General features: G+C 41.6%; 1 protein-coding gene across 1 annotated transcript in view; it reads right to left on the bottom strand.

Moving 5' to 3' along the window:
• The window catches only part of PGGT-I (Prenyltransferase family protein), a 320,784-nt gene that overhangs the window by 281,807 nt on the left and 20,666 nt on the right, over positions 1-18,311 (bottom strand). The window contains exons 3-5 of the mRNA XM_089445517.1: positions 14,930-15,005; positions 14,761-14,816; positions 14,409-14,554 (exon numbers count right to left, since the gene is read on the bottom strand). Of these exons, the coding sequence (XP_089301643.1) occupies positions 14,409-14,554; positions 14,761-14,816; positions 14,930-15,005 (278 nt within the window). The remainder of the gene's footprint in view (positions 1-14,408; positions 14,555-14,760; positions 14,817-14,929; positions 15,006-18,311) is intronic.

The following is an 18,311-nucleotide window of genomic DNA, read 5'->3' as shown; positions in this document are numbered from 1 at the left end:
TTCAGGAGGAGAAAGCCATGAAGTGTTCACTTGAGAGGGAGCCACACTTGCATGCAGATGAGGAGCTATTAGTTCCTAAGGATGAGCTTCAGGACGTGGATCAGTCACAGGACGAAATTCATGGAGTGGAAGAGACCACTCATGCAGCGTCAACCATCAGAGGGCGAAAGCGCTTGACAGAAGCTGAGCGACTAGCTCAAGATGCAGAGAAAGTTGTAGGACCACCTACAGCCCAACGCAGGCAGAGACAATCACCTGATCGGTACACTGGATACATGGCTCTTGTGAGCAAATGTGTTGTAACTTGTGACTGAGCCATCCTCTTTCGAGGAAGCTGTGGAGGATCCCGCATGGGTAGACGCCATGGTGGAAGAGTATGATTCGATTGTCAGAAACAGTGCATGGGATATTGTTCCTAGACCGGAAGGGAAATCAGTGGTGGGTTCGAGATGGATCTACAAAGTTAAGCAGGCAGCTGACGGGAGTGTGGAGAAGTACAAGGCAAGATTTGTTGCCCGAGGCTTTTCACAGATAGATGGGATCGATTATGAGAAGACCTTTGCACCTGTCGCAAGGTATTCTTCCATACAGACGATTCTTGCTCTCTCAGCGCAGATGGGATGGCACATTCATCAGATGGATGTGAAGACTGTGTTCCTCAACGGAGTCATTGAGGAGGAGGTGTACATAGAACAGCCCGAAGGTTTTGAGATCTTCAACAGTGAGTCGCATGTGTGCAGGCTCAGGAGAGCGTTGTATGGGTTGAAACAAGCACCACGTGCTTGGTACACACGGATAGACAGTTATTTCACTGGACTTGGATTCTCCAAGAGTGAGGCAGATCCTAACCTATACCAGATTGTGGTGGAGGGTAAGTTGCTTATCATTGTACTCTATGTAGATGATTTGATTCTAACGGGTGATGAGTTGTTGATACTTTCATGCAAGAATGATCTTGCTAAGGAGTTTGAGATGAAGGACTTGGGCCTCCTTCATTATTTCCTGGGATTGGAAATTTGGCAGCGCAGTGATGGACTATTTGTTTCTCAGGGTAAGTATGCTCGGGAGATACTGGAGAAGTTCAACATGCATGGCTGCAAGCGTGTTGATACTCCTCTTCCTAGAGGTTGGAGGAAGGAGGATGCCACTTCGGCAGAAGAAGTGGATGCCACTGTTTATCGACAATTGGTGGTGTCGCTTATGTATCTGGTCAATACACGACCCAATATATGCTATGCTGTTAACCAGCTTTCACAAGCTATGGTTAAGCCAACCAAGCTCTTCTGGAAGGCAGGCAAGCATGTATTGCGTTATTTGAGAGGCACATCGGGATATGGTTTGTGGTACAGACAGGAGGATGAGGTGAAGCTATGTGGCTTCACGGATGCAGATTGGGCAGGGAGCCCAACAGACAGAAAGAGCACATCAGGAGGGGTCTTCAGTATCGGGTCGACAGCAGTTTCTTGGTACAGCAGGAAGCAGAGATCCGTGGCACTCAGTTCAGCAGAGGTCGAGTATATGGCAGCAAGTTTGGCTGCATGCAAGGCTATATGGATGAGGAAGATCCTGGTCGGTTTGTTCGGTTCTTACTTGGAGCCTACTGTGATTTACTGTGATAACCAGAGTTGCATTAAACTCTCGGCTAATCCTGTATTTCATGATAGATCTAAGCACATTGACATTAGGTACCATCATATCAGAGATTGTGTGCAGCGGAGAATCATGTTACTTTCATACATTCCAACGGAGGATTAGGATGCTGATATCTTGACGAAGGCGCTCACCAGGAGCAAATTCGAATACCACCAAGGCAGGATAGGGGTTGCTGATAATCCATATCTTGTTGAGAGGGAGTGTTGAGAATGCAACAAGATGATGGAGCTTAGTGGAAAGGAGTCGCCTTCACTAAGTGGGCCCACAGGCAAATTATGGCGCAAAGTCTATTTTTAGACTATGCCTATTTTTAGACATATGGATCATGGTCTATGAGTTGCAGGATGTTGTTTATGGATGATTGATCATGTTGGGAAAAATAGATGGACTTCTATTTCTGGTTCACAGCGGTGTGATCAAAGTCTATTTTTAGACTGCCAGGCTAAAAATAGAAAAGTCAAATATTATTGTCTCATAATAATATTTAGACTATAAACTTTATCTTATCCTCTTGGAGCACTTCAGTTTGAGCTACAGATGTGGCACATGCAGCTATCAGAAGGAAATACGCTTTTCTTGTGAGTCATGTTAGCGCTTGAAATTTCACCTCAGGCTGAGAAAGGTAAACCTCAAGGCAACATCAAACCATTTAGCCTCGTAGCTAGCCCTACGGGGCAGGAGAAGGCTCTCTCCGGTCTATCTCGGTAAAATCTTCAATGGATGAGATGACCAATAGGGTAACACTGATTTTAGGCTAATAAACTGATCAGAAAGGTTGTTTTGGGGTTTTTAGGGTTTTTGGTGGCAAATTGAGGAGAGGGCAATTTTGGGTGCGGGGATTGGACACAGTTTCTGCAGGGGGTTCTATGGGGCGAGGTAGGAGACAGTATTGATGCCTTTGATTGAGGGTGAATGATCAGGAATGAAAGGTGAGGAGCTAAAGAGAGCAAACAATAACTTTGAATTCTCTTTAGACAGTAGAAAACATTGAAATTAAACAAACTTAAAAGCAGAGCATGGCAGGCATGAATTCTTACTTTAACACTTCATTTGTTTAATGTGCAGAAGGAAAAGAAAGGAAATGATTCACATAACACACTTACAAGTACATAGAGAAAACACACCATCAACACATGAGTCCACAAGAATCCCAAAGAGGACTGCAAAACCCTGGTCTTCCTTAGCCAAAAATTGCAGAGATACAGTGAATAATACAATGATAGCTTCTCCCTCAAGAGTTCCAACCATGAAAATGAACAAGAAAGTACATAATATAGATGATCTAACCTCTTTCCCTGCCTCCATGGGTCGAGCTCACTATCCTAGGAGCTGTTTCAACCACTTCTAAACTAAGCACTACAAACTAGGCAGTCAAAACAACTTGCCTCTATAAGCTAGGAAACCAATTCATTCATTTAATTTTCACCCTTTTCATGAATGAATCTTCTAGAAGAGTTACATAAGAGTAAAAGTGTCATAAAAGTACAATAATTACATCAAAGAGGATCATAATCCACCCCAAAAAGTCAAACAGAGTCAAACTGCGTTTTTCTGAGCTGTACAGTGAAATTTGGAGAAAACTGCCCGACGGGTCGCGCGCCTTTGGCACCACTTTTGGGGCACTTCCAGGTGTCCAAATTGAGCAAGAGTAGGCTTGTTGGAAAGGTCTGTGAGTCTACTTTCCAACCCAACTGGAATTTCTGAATTTGGTGGTCATTTGCCCCTCCAAAATTGCAATCTCCCAAGACTGCTTTCTGTGTCTCAAAAATGTGGCAGAAAGTCAATTTTTGCTTTTTTTTGACTTTTTGGAGGCCCAAAACTTCACAAAATTTCTTGTCCATGGATGAGCATGTGTAACTTTGCATGACAAATCTGGAAATGCTGAGTTTTTGCAAAATGGAGTTGCCAAGATGAAGGGTCGCGCGGGGGGTGAGACCCGTTAATGGAAAAAACCTGCAAATTGCCTTAAAAAACCAAAATTTACCCAAAATGCTCAAAATTTTTTGGGATTTGTGCTGTGGCTAGACTATTTAGTGCCTTGATCCTTCAGTGAAGCCTCGGCCAAGATGTGGAGGGGATCGGGCCTCTTTCTCCGTTTTAGTGCCTTCGCCAACCGCCTTTGAAGCACCTTCATTTTTGCTTTGCACACGTGCATCCGTGCCCAATAATGGTTCTTCATGTTTCTCAGCAACTTTTTATCTTGGTTGGCCTTAGCCAACAGCCTCTCCAAGTGTGCATTGACCCGGATAAGCATGGTCTCCCGCTCCATTGGCACTAGATCACCGGGCCTTCTTCGGTTCAAGATTCGGTCACTACGAATCCTTCACAACTCATCAAGAGTTTTCTCATCCTCCAACTGTTTGTTGCGCTGTTCCAGGTATGAGATTGTCCATTGTGCACCTTCTAGTCTCTTCTGTAATACCTCATTTTCAGCTCTAAGGTGCTGAATGATCTCCTTTGCCTCTTGGCTCGGAGAACTGATCTCAAGATCAACTATATCTGGAACTCCTGATGGCCCCTCATCAATCATGGGCTCCTTGCCCCTCTTTGCTGCCTGTGCTGCTGAAGAGAGCGAGGCCCCTTCCACCTGATGTGGAGATAACACTCGCTGAGCTGATGATGAAGGCGAGACCCCTTCCACCTGATGTGGAGAAAGTACTCGCCGAGCTGCTGCAAATAAGGCCCTCGAGCCTTTCTGATAGGTAACCAAAGGTGAGGAGCTGACATGTCTAGTGACGAGGATGTCATGTTGTTGTGATGGTCCTCCCTCCTCGTGAACAACCTCAGGATGTGGCGAGGGTGGTGCTGTGAAAAGCTCACGAGAGATGAACTCCTCCCATGAGATGCCCTGCTGAGCCAACTGATGTAATACTACAAGCTGAATCAAACCATAATGGTACAGGCTCCTATACTGTTGTGCCGAACTCCTCCTCTGCATCATGGACACCATCCTCTGAATGTTCTGATAGAAGAAAACAGGGATGTTCATCATCCGTACCCGTGTGAAGTGCATCAATAGGCGAATATGGTACGAATATATCTGTGAAAATCTGCCCTCACAGGTAAAATACAGCATGATGAGCCTCATCATGGGAGCATACTCACTCCTGAGAAATTTGAAGGGAAACACACCTGTCAAGTGTCTCATGGATGCTGGTCTAACAAAAGGCTCAAAGTGAACACTGTCCAACACCTTGCGTTTATTCCACACCTCCCCGACATTAGGTATCCCTGTGGCCTGTGAGATCACCTCGGGTGTCAATGTAAAGTCCACCCCGGCAAGGTTGACATGTCCATCATGCAAGTGTAAAACAAATAGGCGAGCCAACTCTCTGTGGTGCTGAATCCGAGAGATCCTCTCACAAAACTCATAGCAAGACATATACTGGAAACATGTGACTGCCATAGGACAAGCCTGTAAATCTGCTAAGAGGTGGGCTCCTCTCGCCTATGATGACCACCCTTTCCACCCTTATGAGGCCTCCTCTGTACCTCAATCTCTGAAGCTGATGACTGGTCATCACTTTGCTCATAGGTTTCGGTTTCTGACATTGTTTAAGGAGCAAAGTGGACAAAATGTGCTGTTGTTTCTGCCTGTAAAAAGCTGATTTATATGCTGTTTCAAGGGGACAAGGAACATGAGGGGAATGTTAGGGGAGGGACATTTTTTAAAAGGAAAATGGTAATACATGTATACAACAGGGAATTTAGGGAAAAACACTGCAAACATCACTGCATATGCATCATTAAATACATGTGTTTACATGGGTATTATAAGGGGTAGGGTTAGGGCTTGATTTTTTATTTTTTTAGGGAAAAGGGGTAGGGTTTATTTTCTTCTTTACAAATTTAAAAGGGAAATTTACATGGAAATACAAAGAAAATGAAATGGGAATAAGGAAAAATGATTACAAGGGAAAAACCATTGAAACAGCATAAAACCCTAGCAAATTTTTACAAATTTAATATACAGCCATATGGAGCTTTTTCTCTTGCACAATTTGATCTTTAAAAACACATTCATGATGTCCTTCAAACATAACAAGCAACCAATTTTGAGTTTGGAGGGCCTACCTTAAGCAAATCTGCGATTTGATAGCTCCTTAGGTGAATTTGTAGGTGATTTCAAAGGGAGGGCGCTGACGGGTCGCGCGCCTCACCCAACGGGTCGCGCGCCTCTGACAGGTCGCGCGCCTGGCCTGACGGGTCGCGCGCCTGTCAAACTCCCGAATTCGCTCAACTTTCACTCAATCACTCGCCCAAACTCTCTTGCAAGTGACTTGAATGCATAATGAGGGTAAATGGAGGGAGATTGGGCCTTTATAGCTTTCATTTGAATAAATTTCATGCCCAAACCCACTTTATAATGTTTTGCTTTGACACTTTATAAAACTGACTTTTCTTGGTTTCCTTTGTCCCGAAATTGACTGACTAATGCTTTTGCTCAATTCTTTTTGCAGGGATAGCATCTGAGGGATCTTGGCAAGGGAGCCAAGGTTACATGCTGTCTTTTGAAAACTTTTGAATTTTTACATTTTTTGCAAAATTATTTAAAAATGACCTTGGCTTTAAAAACAGAGTTTTTAAATCCAAGGTGAAGATTAACTGTACAAAATGGAAATTTGCGAAGAAACACCATCAAAACCATCCCTCTGGCTTGCTGGGCACTTATTGACCTTCAGAGGTATGACCTTGTAAACAGACTTGACCAAAACCCTAGACCTAGGAATCTGACCTAAAGACAAGACAAGACAAGACAATCTTGAAAGAGATTTAAGGACTGAAATGACTTTGATCCAGCAATGCCAAGAGGGGGACAAAGACACCAGCTCCTCCATCAGGGTTATGGCATGCCTAATGGAATGCAAAAATTGACACTGATGAGACACCTACTTATGCAAATGCAAAGAGCTTTGATCGTTGATGGAGGGCTACAAGACCGACTCTAACATTGGCTCCAATGGGGATGGTAGCTCCTTGGAGGTACCAAGAACCTCAGACCTCTGGGAGAGCAGACCAGTGCTTTCAACCATTGGGCGATGGAGTCATTATTCCAACAATCAACACAGACCTTGACACATTTATTGACTGCAAACTTGACCCAAGCCGACACAATTATGAAACCTACATGACTGAAAACTGACTCACAAATGACTCATGACTGACTTAACTAAAACAAAAACTTACAAAGCTTATTGAAGGGCAGCAGTCCATCAAGATTTGAAATCATGATGACAACCACCTGTGTTTCTTACAAGACAATATACATCAAACTATATCAAAATGCCAATGCAACCAATCAAGCAGATGCCTTCTTGATTGATTCTCCTGATTAGATATCCTGGTCAACAATACAAACCTATCAGTGGGCATCCAAAAACATAGTTGACCATGATCTCCTTCATCACTGAACACAACAATAATCACTTTCACTACTGACTGTAACAAATCTGCCATTGGATCCTGGAAAACATGAAGACTTGACATTGTCACCTCCTGCTGAAAGAACAAGGTATCCTTTGCTTCAATTTCTGATCTGCCTTCCTCATGTGCTTCGGTGAAAGTATGCTCATGGGTTTCAAAAAACTCTGAACAAATGGATGGGCAGATCTCTTCTTGGAAAAGCATTTCAGCACATGAAACATATGAAGAGGAATCTGAATGGAAATCCTGAATGATTTGTTCTTCTGTGGTGTGACAATATGGCAGGTCATCGTCATATGATATCACAACCAAATTATCAATTTCCTTATTACATTCTTCAATAGTATCAAGCACAATATTATCGTTTAGATTTTCTGCCACAAATTCACTCAAAGAAACTTTTTCACATGCTTGAGCAAAGATCTCACCTTGCTTTTCATGAGCAGACTGAATGACCTTCTCATGAAGACTCTGTTCTGATGAAATGGGAGCACTTAGATTTGTAATTTTGTTTTCTTCATGCCAAATGATCTCAACAGCCAAGTTTTTCTTTATAGGATTCGGCACAAGGTATTCTTGGTCATCATGATTTGAATGTTGATCTGAAATAGTTGACTTGATTGCATCACATGAATCTTGACTACCCTGCACGCTGTCTTCTTCTGTGGGCAAATCTCAAATAGAACCCTCTCTTTCATCATTTTCATCCATATGACCATCTTCAGCCTGCTGATCTTGATTCTGCTGCAAAATGTCCTGATCATCTTGACAAGTATCCTCTAAGATTTCAGTGTGCTGCTGAAACGGATTCTCATGCAGAGCCTCCATGATCTCAACATCCATAAAATTATCATCTTCATAATATTTCTCAAGGCTTTCGATAAAACAATAGGCATGCTTGCAACAGTCTTGAACTAAATTTAATGATGGATAAGAGTCCTTATATCGTTCAATGAACATAGCATGAAAATCCTTTAAACAGTAAATACAGGCGGGCGGCAAATTTTCATACCAGGATTGAGTTGCACCTTCCAGAGTGGCCAAGAATATCTTCATCAAGCAATCTTCAGAAAAATCCACCTTCAATTTGCGAATATGCATATGAAATCTAACTAGATGTAAAGCAGCATCCTTCTTACCATCATCATTAAATGTAGGCAAATTCCTTGACCAATCTACCTTTGGAATTTTATTTGGAAAACCAGGGATGTGATCTCGGCTCAAGGGAGCGTATCTTCTAGCAATCCGATCCATCTTGAGAAATCTCAAAGCTACTGATCTCTCTGTAGTGAAGTCACCATGAAGCACAGGTTGCTGGATTCTTCAGTGAAAGGAGTCGCCAGGTGAATGATTTCAGCCTTTCAAGTGTCTGATCGTGGTCCACCATCAACAATCAGATCTGAACTTGATACATATACTGGGGTGAAATGCAAATGAAGTGTTACATTCACAAGCTCACGGAGGTCGACTGAAGCAGCGTTTATCTACTTGTGCTGATGTAAAACAAGAGCGTTTTCGAAGGCTACCTGGCGTATCTTCAGACTCCGTCTAAGACTTATGAATTAAACACATCAGTCAGCAAACAATTTGTTCTCCCCAGTATGGTCGCCAGTATGTTAGCACTTCAAATTTCACCTCAGGCTGAGAAAGGTAAACCTCAAGGCAACATCAAACCATTTAGCCTCGTAGCTAGCCCTACGGGGCAGGAGAAGGCTCTCTCCGGTCTATCTCGGTAAAATCTTCAATGGATGAGATGACCAATAGGGTAACACTGATTTTAGGCTAGTAAACTGATCAGAAAGGTTGTTTTGGGGTTTTTAGGGTTTTTGGTGGCAAATTGAGGAGAGGGCAATTTTGGGTGCGGGGATTGGACACAGTTTCTGCAGGGGGTTCTATGGGGCGAGGTAGGAGACAGTATTGATGCCTTTGATTGAGGGTGAATGATCAGGAATGAAAGGTGAGGAGCTAAAGAGAGCAAACAATAACTTTGAATTCTCTTTAGACAGTAGAAAACATTGAAATTAAACAAACTTAAAAGCAGAGCATGGCAGGCATGAATTCTTACTTTAACACTTCATTTGTTTAATGTGCAGAAGGAAAAGAAATGAAATGATTCACATAACACACTTACAAGTACATAGAGAAAACACACCATCAACACATGAGTCCACAAGAATCCCAAAGAGGACTGCAAAACCCTGGTCTTCCTTAGCCAAAAATTGCAGAGATACAGTGAATAATACAATGATAGCTTCTCCCTCAAGAGTTCCAACCATGAAAATGAACAAGAAAGTACATAATATAGATGATCTAACCTCTTTCCCTGCCTCCATGGGTCGAGCTCACTATCCTAGGAGCTGTTTCAACCACTTCTAAACTAAGCACTACAAACTAGGCAGTCAAAACAACTTGCCTCTATAAGCTAGGAAACCAATTCATTCATTTAATTTTCACCCTTTTCATGAATGAATCTTCTAGAAGAGTTACATAAGAGTAAAAGTGTCATAAAAGTACAATAATTACATCAAAGAGGATCATAATCCACCCCAAAAAGTCAAACAGAGTCAAACTGTGTTTTTCTGAGCTGTACAGTGAAATTTGGAGAAAACTGCCTGACGGGTCGCGCACCTTTGGCACCACTTTTGGGGCACTTCCAGGTGTCCAAATTGAGCAAGAGTAGGCTTGTTGGAAAGGTCTGTGAGTCTACTTTCCAACCCAAATGGAATTTCTGAATTTGGTGGTCATTTGCCCCTCCAAAATTGCAATCTCCCAAGACTGCTTCTGTGTCTCAAAAATGTGGCAGAAAGTCAATTTTTGCTTGTTTTTTGACTTTTTGGAGGCCCAAAACTTCACAAAATTTCTTGTCCATGGATGAGCATGTGTAACTTTGCATGACAAAATCTGGAAATGCTGAGTTTTTGCAAAATGGAGTTGCCAAGATGAAGGGTCGCGCGGGGGCTGAAACCCGTTAATGGAAAAAACCTGCAAATTGCCTTAAAAAACCAAAATTTACCCAAAATGCTCAAAATTTCTTGGGATTTGTGCTGTGGCTAGGCTATTTAGTGCCTTGATCCTTCAGTGAAGCCTCGGCCAAGATGTGGAGGGGATCGGGCCTCTTTCTCCGTTTTAGTGCCTTCGCCAACCGCCTTTGAAGCACCTTCATTTTTGCTTTGCACACGTGCATCCGTGCCCAATAATGGTTCTTCATGTTTCTTAGCAACTTTTTATCTTGGTTGACCTTAGCCAACAGCGTCTCCAAGTGTGCATTGACCCGGATAAGCATGGTCTCCCGCTCCATTGGCACTAGATCACCGGGCCTTCTTCGGTTCAAGATTCGGTCACTACGAATCCTCCACAACTCATCAAGAGTTTTCTCATCCTCCAACTGTTTGTTGCGCTGTTCCAGGTATGAGATTGTCCATTGTGCACCTTCTAGTCTCTTCTGTAATACCTCATTTTCAGCTCTAAGGTGCTGAATGATCTCCTTTGCCTCTTGGCTCGGAGAACTGACCTCAAGATCAACTATATTTGGAACTCCTGATGGCCCCTCATCAATCATGGGCTCCTTGCCCCTCTGTGCTGCCTGTGCTGCTGAAGAGAGCGAGGCCCCTTCCACCTGATGTGGAGATAACACTCGCTGAGCTGATGATGAAGGCGAGACCCCTTCCACCTGATGTGGAGAAAGTACTCGCCGAGCTGCTGCAAATAAGGCCCTCGGGCCTGTCTGATAGGTAACCAAAGGTGAGGAGCTGACATGTCTAGTGACGAGGATGTCATGCTGCTGTGATGGTCCTCCCTCCTCGTGAACAACCTCAGGATGTGGCGAGGGTGGTGCTGTGAAAAGCTCACGAGAGATGAACTCCTCCCATGAGATGCCCTGCTGAGCCAACTGATGTAATACTACAAGCTGAATCAAACCATAATGGTACAGGCTCCTATACTGCTGTGCCGAACTCCTCCTCTGCATCATGGACACCATCCTCTGAATGTTCTGATAGAAGAAAACAGGGATGTTCATCATCCGTACCCGTGTGAAGTGCATCAATAGGCGAATATGGTACGAATATATCTGTGAAAATCTGCCCTCACAGGTAAAATAGAGCATGATGAGCCTCATCATGGGAGCATACTCACTCCTGAGAAATCTGAAGGGAAACACACCTGTCAAGTGTCTCATGGATGCTGGTCTAACAAAAGGCTCAAAGTGAACACTGTCCAACACCTTGCATTTATTCCACACCTCCCCGACATTAAGTATCCCTGTGGCCTGTGAGATCACCTCGGGTGTCAATGTAAAGTCCACCCCGGCAAGGTTGACATGTCCATCATGCAAGTGTAAAACAAATAGGCGAGCCAACTCTCTGTGGTGCTGAATCCGAGAGATCCTCTCACAAAACTCATAGCAAGACATATACTGGAAACATGTGACTGCCATAGGACAAGCCTGTAAATCTGCTAAAGAGGTGGGCTCCTCTCGCCTATGATGACCACCCTTTCCACCCTTATGAGGCCTCCTCTGTACCTCAATCTCTGAAGCTGATGACTGGTCATCACTTTGCTCATAGGTTTCGGTTTCTAACATTGTTTAAGGAGCAAAGTGGACAAAATGTGCTGCTGTTTCTGCCTGTAAAAAGTTGATTTATATGCTGTTTCAAGGGGACAAGGAACATAAGGGGAATGTTAGGGGAGGGACATTTTTTAAAAGGAAAATGGGAATACATGTATACAACAGGGAATTTAGGGAAAAACACTGCAAACATCACTGCATATGCATCATTAAATACATGTGTTTACATGGGTATTATGAGGGGTAGGGTTAGGGCTTGATTTTTTATTTTTTTAGGGAAAAGGGGTAGGGTTTATTTTCTTCTTTACAAATTTAAAAGGGAAATTTACATGGAAATACAAGGAAAATGAAATGGGAATAAGGAAAAATGATTACAAGGGAAAAACCATTGAAACAGCATAAAACCCTAGCAAATTTTTACAAATTTAATATACAGCCATATGGAGCTTTTTCTCTTGCACAATTTGATCTTTAAAAACACATTCATGATGTCCTTCAAACATAACAAGCAACCAATTTTGAGTTTGGAGGGCCTACCTTAAGCAAATCGGCGATTTGATAGCTCCTTGGGTGAATTTGCAGGTGATTTCAAAGGGAGGGCGCTGACGGGTCGCGCGCCTCACCCAACGGGTCGCGCGCCTCTGACGGGTCGCGCCCGTTGAAAAAATGAACTGTGGGAACGCGCTGGACGGGTCGCGCGCCTGGCCTGACGGGTCGCGCGCCTGTCAAACTCCCGAATTCGCTCAACTTTCACTCAATCACTCGCCCAAACTCTCTTGCAAGTGACTTGAATGCATAATGAGGGTAAATGGAGGGAGATTGGGCCTTTATAGCTTTCATTTGAATAAATTTCATGCCCAAACCCACTTTATAATGTTTTGCTTTTACACTTTATAAAACTGACTTTTCTTGGTTTCCTTTGTCCTGAAATTGACTGATTTAATGCTTTTGCTCAATTCTTTTTGCAGGGATAGCATCTGAGGGATCTTGGCAAGGGAGCCAGGGTTACATGCTGTCCTTTGAAAACTTTTGAATTTTTACATTTTTTGCAAAATTATTTAAAAATGACCTTGGCTTTAAAAACAGAGTTTTTAAATCCAAGGTGAAGATTAACTGTACAAAATAGAAATTTGCGAAGAAACACCATCAAAACCATCCCTCTGGCTTGCTGGGCACTTATTGACCTTCAGAGATATGACCTTGTAAACAGACTTGACCAAAACCCTAGACCTAGGAATCTGACCTGAAGACAAGACAAGACAATCTTGAAAGAGATTTAAGGACTGAAATGACTTTGATCCAGCAATGCCAAGAGGGGGACAAAGACACCAGCTCCTCCATCAGGGTTATGGCATGCCTAATGGAATGCAAAAATTGACACTGATGAGACACCTACTTATGCAAATGCAAAGAGCTTTGATCGCTGATGGAGGGCTACAAGACCGACTCTAACAAGTCAGTTGAGCTATTGCATGCAGGACATCAGTTAGAACTCATGCATGTGAGTTCTGTGGAGTTGGATGTGGAGTTGATGGAGTTGTGTTCAGTTTGACTTGGTTAAACTAGTTGTACTTAGTCTAACTGCAAATAGACTAGTGATGAGTTGTGTGAATTAATTATTAACTCATAAAGCAACTAAAGAATACATCAGTTAACTCAGTTGCATGTCAGTGCATGTACAGTTCAGTGGAGACAGGTGTTAGAGGTTGAGATTGGTATCAGTTGTGACTATAGTTGTGCATGAGATCTTGCACAATCAAAGGGATTGAGTATGCCAATGAAGACTGCGTAGTGTGGGCCAATACAGGGCATTATAGCCTGTGCTCACGTGATTTCCAGTGTGAGTGATTCCCTTGAAGCATTGTGCAGTGGAGGCAAGCAAAGCAGCGGAGGAGATTTGAACCTGTGATTTGTTCGGATCTGAGCTAGTTTTGTGTGTAACAGGTGGAGATAGTGCTGGATACTTGTGAGGAGTATTGTACTATGTATTGTTACATTTTCTCAATCATTAATATACAGATAGTGTGGGGTTTTCAGCTGTAAGCTTTCCCCGAGTTACATACTGTGTTAATGTGTGCATGCGATTGATGTTTCATTGTTTTTGATGCTGCTAAATTGATAATCAACGTAGAGGAGGTTATGTATTATGCATGTATTCCGCAATAGTGTATAATCGGGATAATCTTTGTTGAATAAGTGTTTATTATTCAAAATTTCTACAATAAAAAGTGTTTTTAGGTGGAATCTGACCATATCTTTCTTAACATATAAATGAGGACCACCTAGGAAGCATAGGTATGCATCTAAACATGGCTGGAACATGCAAGGAATCCGGGAGATGCTACATTTACATTTTACAGTTTTTAAGCAATAATAGAAATTGAACCTCACATTATGAAGGCAATCATCACAATATGAAATTCACACCTACTGAAGGACGAGGTATTTATTCCAGTTGGGACTTGGAAATAGATAAAATGCAATCAAGAAATGGAGCAGCAAAAGTTTTAGCAGAAATCAGATAACATATTAGTTCTCATCTCATTCAGTCTGCTCCTTTACAGTCTTATCCCCTCATCCTTCATCTTATTCTATAAGTAGTCACTGATTTTTGCTTTTTAGTTGATTTCACAAGGGTTTTGTGAAAAGACGTTGAAACACCCAGCTCAATATGTGAACTTTAAATGCTTACATCTGAGCATAGTGAAATATCATAAACCCATTATTAAGAAGAGGAAAACAGTAGATAAGATCAGTATTTTACCTTCCATCAGGCTGTTGAAGATTTTTCAATGTTCTTGATATTCTTTTGCAATCAATTCGGGTGAAGTCATCACCCATTATCTTTAATAATGCTAAAGCAGAGTAAGTGCTAGCTAGGTGACCAATACCACCATTGTTAAAGTTAACCTGTAGAAAATACTAGTTAATAAGGACATTGAACAAAATGTGTATTGTCGATCGAACAGGCCACCTTTTTAAAATAGATATTGCTCCCATTGTAAATTTATTTTTTAGTGCAATCAATTAATTGCTCCAGATTTCATTCCTCATTCAACTCCTATGGAAAGTGACAGTCTAAATTGCAGGAGCAGTTTTAAATCCATGATACATACTCCAGCATGTTTTGACAAGTGGACTGAAGATGATCCTTGGAAGCCGTAAAAATATCCTGCAGCAGACTACTATTAAAGTCAAACCAGTTTGTTTAGCCATTGTGGACAAAAAAATCCAAACCAAAAAATATAAGACCTCATTTTGTTCTACGATTTTGACTTGAAATACCATGTCTATCTTCAGCCTCATCTGATGGAAGGACTTGAAGGTGATAGACCCAATCCATAATCCGTTTTGCATCAACCTGCACTACATACGAAAGAAATGGTTAAAAAAACAAGCTGATTAAGTTTCGCTAAGTTTTCCAACATGGTGCTGGAAACAAGACCAGAAACAATTCTTAGACAAGAATTATTTGCACTCCTATACTTTTTCTTCCAATTGCAGGGATTGCTACAAGTTGTCCAGACCGAAGACTCAATATACGCTAGATGGTATATTTCACATATACTTCCATGTTTTGATTTTAGCTTGTAACATGAAGGTAGCACATGTGGCACTTTAATTCCACGTTATGTTACATGTTGGTTTGAATTATTGCATGTAAATTACATCATTAAGCTCAGGGTTTCCAGAGCACAGAGCAGGAGAGGCAGCAGGATCGCTAAGAGTGTTCCTTCCCAACAAACCTCGGGAACATTTTGCATATTTTATATTATAAATTATAATGCATATACATTCAAAAAAGTACATGCAGAGTGCCAAATTAGTTGCAGAAATATGAAAACACAGATTTCATTCTTTTTGAGAAATACTTCTAAGTTCTTATAGAATCTCTTTGCCTAAGCTTTTGTGCCATTAGGCATATCTATGACATCAAAATCACCCAGAACTTTCACCTAGCCTCATCCTATTGAAAAATGTGTAACTAGGTTTGGTCTTCATAAATATGAAATGTATTTTTGATTCTTGTATATTGTAAAATGAAAGAAAAATTATTATTGTTATTTTTGTAGCATGGGTTTCATACTCAAGGTCATTTATTTTAGAGGTCAAGCACCCATTGAGTGCTTCTAGGGTTTGTCCTAGGGTCAAGAAATCAAAAGAGTCATTGTCATATGAAGAAGGCCCCATTGGGCAATTGTAACTTGTACAAAGAATTATTTTTGTATTTTAAAGTGTCAAAATACCCTCCAAGGCCAAGTCGGCCTAGCAACTAAGACGTCGGCCTAAACTAGGGAATTTCATCCACCTTGGAAGCCTATATATACGAAGGAACTCGACCTCCTATGGACATCATTCATCTTCTTATTATTCAAGCGAAGGAGAAGAAGAAGAAGGCTAGCGAAGAAGGAAGAAGGGCGAAGACAAGTGTTTGGGTTATTTTTTCTCTCTCTTCACACGTGCCAAGGAAGGAGGCTAGGGTTTCGTTGCTACAACATCGAACTTGGAGAAATTGCAGAAAAAAGGTTGAAGGAAGGTTTACTAGGTCATCCTCAAGCCCTAGAAGAAGAAGAAACTCGAGCGAAGGTCAAAGGAAGCCTTGGAAGCCCTAGATTTTCTCACATGTGTGGAGGCAGTAGCTATTGGAGAGGCCGAAAATTTCAGACCTCCAGTAGAGGCCGAAATTTTGTCGCTGGGGGTCGAAATTGTGCTGCTGGAAGAGATTTGACTGGGTTTGACTTGGACAAGGAAAGCACATCATCAAGAAGGTCGGACTTGGTCTTGGAAGGGTATTGGTCTTGGTCTAGAGGTCTTGGAATTCGTCATTTGAAGAATCTATAAGAAGAGAAGAGATTTGTGGGTTTTCCTCTCAAGTGGAGAGGTTTTGGCCTTGGCTTGCAGCCTATATCATGTGTTCCTGTGTATTGTTGATCTTCTTGTTTTGGTAGTTGTTTGATGATAAGAATAACATAATAATAAGAGAAGAAGCTAATAAGTAAGAAAAAGTAAAAAGACATCACAAGCAGTTATCAAGTTTAACAAAAATCATCTTAACTATAGCCCTATTGTTAAATTTGGCAACTAAGGCCAAACTCCACCTTGGACAGCTCATATGATGCGGTTGATATTTTTATTGGATTCCTCTTTCCGAGAGGTGTATGATTGATCTAAAGATCATCTCATTCTGACATGTATAAATGGAATTATGAATTTATTTCGCTCATGGACAAATTGTCAAGGTCGGCCAGCAATCTAATGTAGGCTCAGAAGCCCAAAAGACACATCTCTTCACCCTCAACGTTGCATATAAATAGAAGGAGAATCTACCTCATTTGGACACTCATCTCTCACACATCTCTCTCTCTCATCTGATTGGGTGCACAGATTTCTGGGCAGCCTCTCTCTCCACACGTGCGAAGGATAGTTTGCAATTTTTTGTTCTGGGCGTTGACCGAATTGTAGGAAGGTTTGACCAGCGTTGACTAAGAAGCAGTTGACTAAGTTTGACTGCGTTTTTCTTGGGGAATATTCTATTTGGACAAGCCACATTTATGGGCACAGAAATAGAGGCAATTTGAGTTGTTTGACCTGCGTTGACCGCAGGTTCGACTCTACGTTGACCGAATTTGACTGATATTTTCGACACTGTTTTGGGCTCACTCGGATTGTTCTTGGAGGCCAAGTTGACTTGGTTTGACTGAGCTGATTTGGAGGAGAAATTCTGCCATGTTGACCAACATTGACTTTCTGGTTAGGGTTTCCTGTGACTGCAATTTGACTGGACAGATTTGACTTTGATTGGGCAAGTGAATTTTGTATATTGTACTCTCTCTCTCTATTGAACTTTTGAAGAATAATAAGAAGAATTGATCAAATGGTTTCCCCACATTGGGGTTTGTCTATGGCATGTGCCACATCTTGTGTCCTATTGTCTTGGCTTGTCTTCTACTATTTTTATTTATGTTCTATCTGCATTTACTGTCATGTTAATGTGATTGCTAATCTGGAAATTGACGTCAGGATAATAAGAAAAAATTGAAGTAAACTGCTCTTAAGAATAGAACATACCATTGTTATCTAAAATTAACACCTATAGATTTATCAACATGGTATCAGAGCTAAGGTTGGCTAAGGGTATGATGAAGATCACTACATTCTCGAAGAAGTCTTTGAAGGAGTGTTCTATGATAGAAAGCCATCTCAAGAAAGGTATCAAGGCATTATGGATTCTCCTATTATCCATCAAGATTCAAAAGTAACATGGCCAAGACTTCTACAAAGGACGAAGGGTTATTCTCAGCACTGACTGGCACATTTGAAGATGAGAATATTTGGGTAATCGACAGTGGAGCATCAAGACATATGACAGATGAGCACAAACAACTAAAGACCTTATCAAGAGGAAAATCCTCTTACTCCGTTGAGCTTGGTGATAAGAAAAGCTATCCTGTAAGAGGAATTGGATCAACCTCGCTGAAGCTAGAAAATGGAGGAAATATTCATCTCAACAACATCCTATTTGTTCCAGGTTTGCAAAAGAATCTACTTTCTATTTCATGTCTAGAAGATAAGGGAGATAGAGTTATTTTTATAGATGGAAAGGTTGTAGTATGGGATAAAAACTCTAGCATCGAAAATGCAACGATGATTGGGATTCATGAAGGAA

This window comes from Pinus tabuliformis, chromosome 9, assembly GCF_031772625.1.
Source record: "Pinus tabuliformis cultivar Carrire ecotype Pingquan chromosome 9, CPIR1, whole genome shotgun sequence".
Classification (NCBI taxonomy): Eukaryota; Viridiplantae; Streptophyta; class Pinopsida; order Pinales; family Pinaceae; genus Pinus; species Pinus tabuliformis.
Note: the sequence above shows the minus strand (reverse complement) of the source record. Positions and strands in the feature narration are given on the sequence as shown.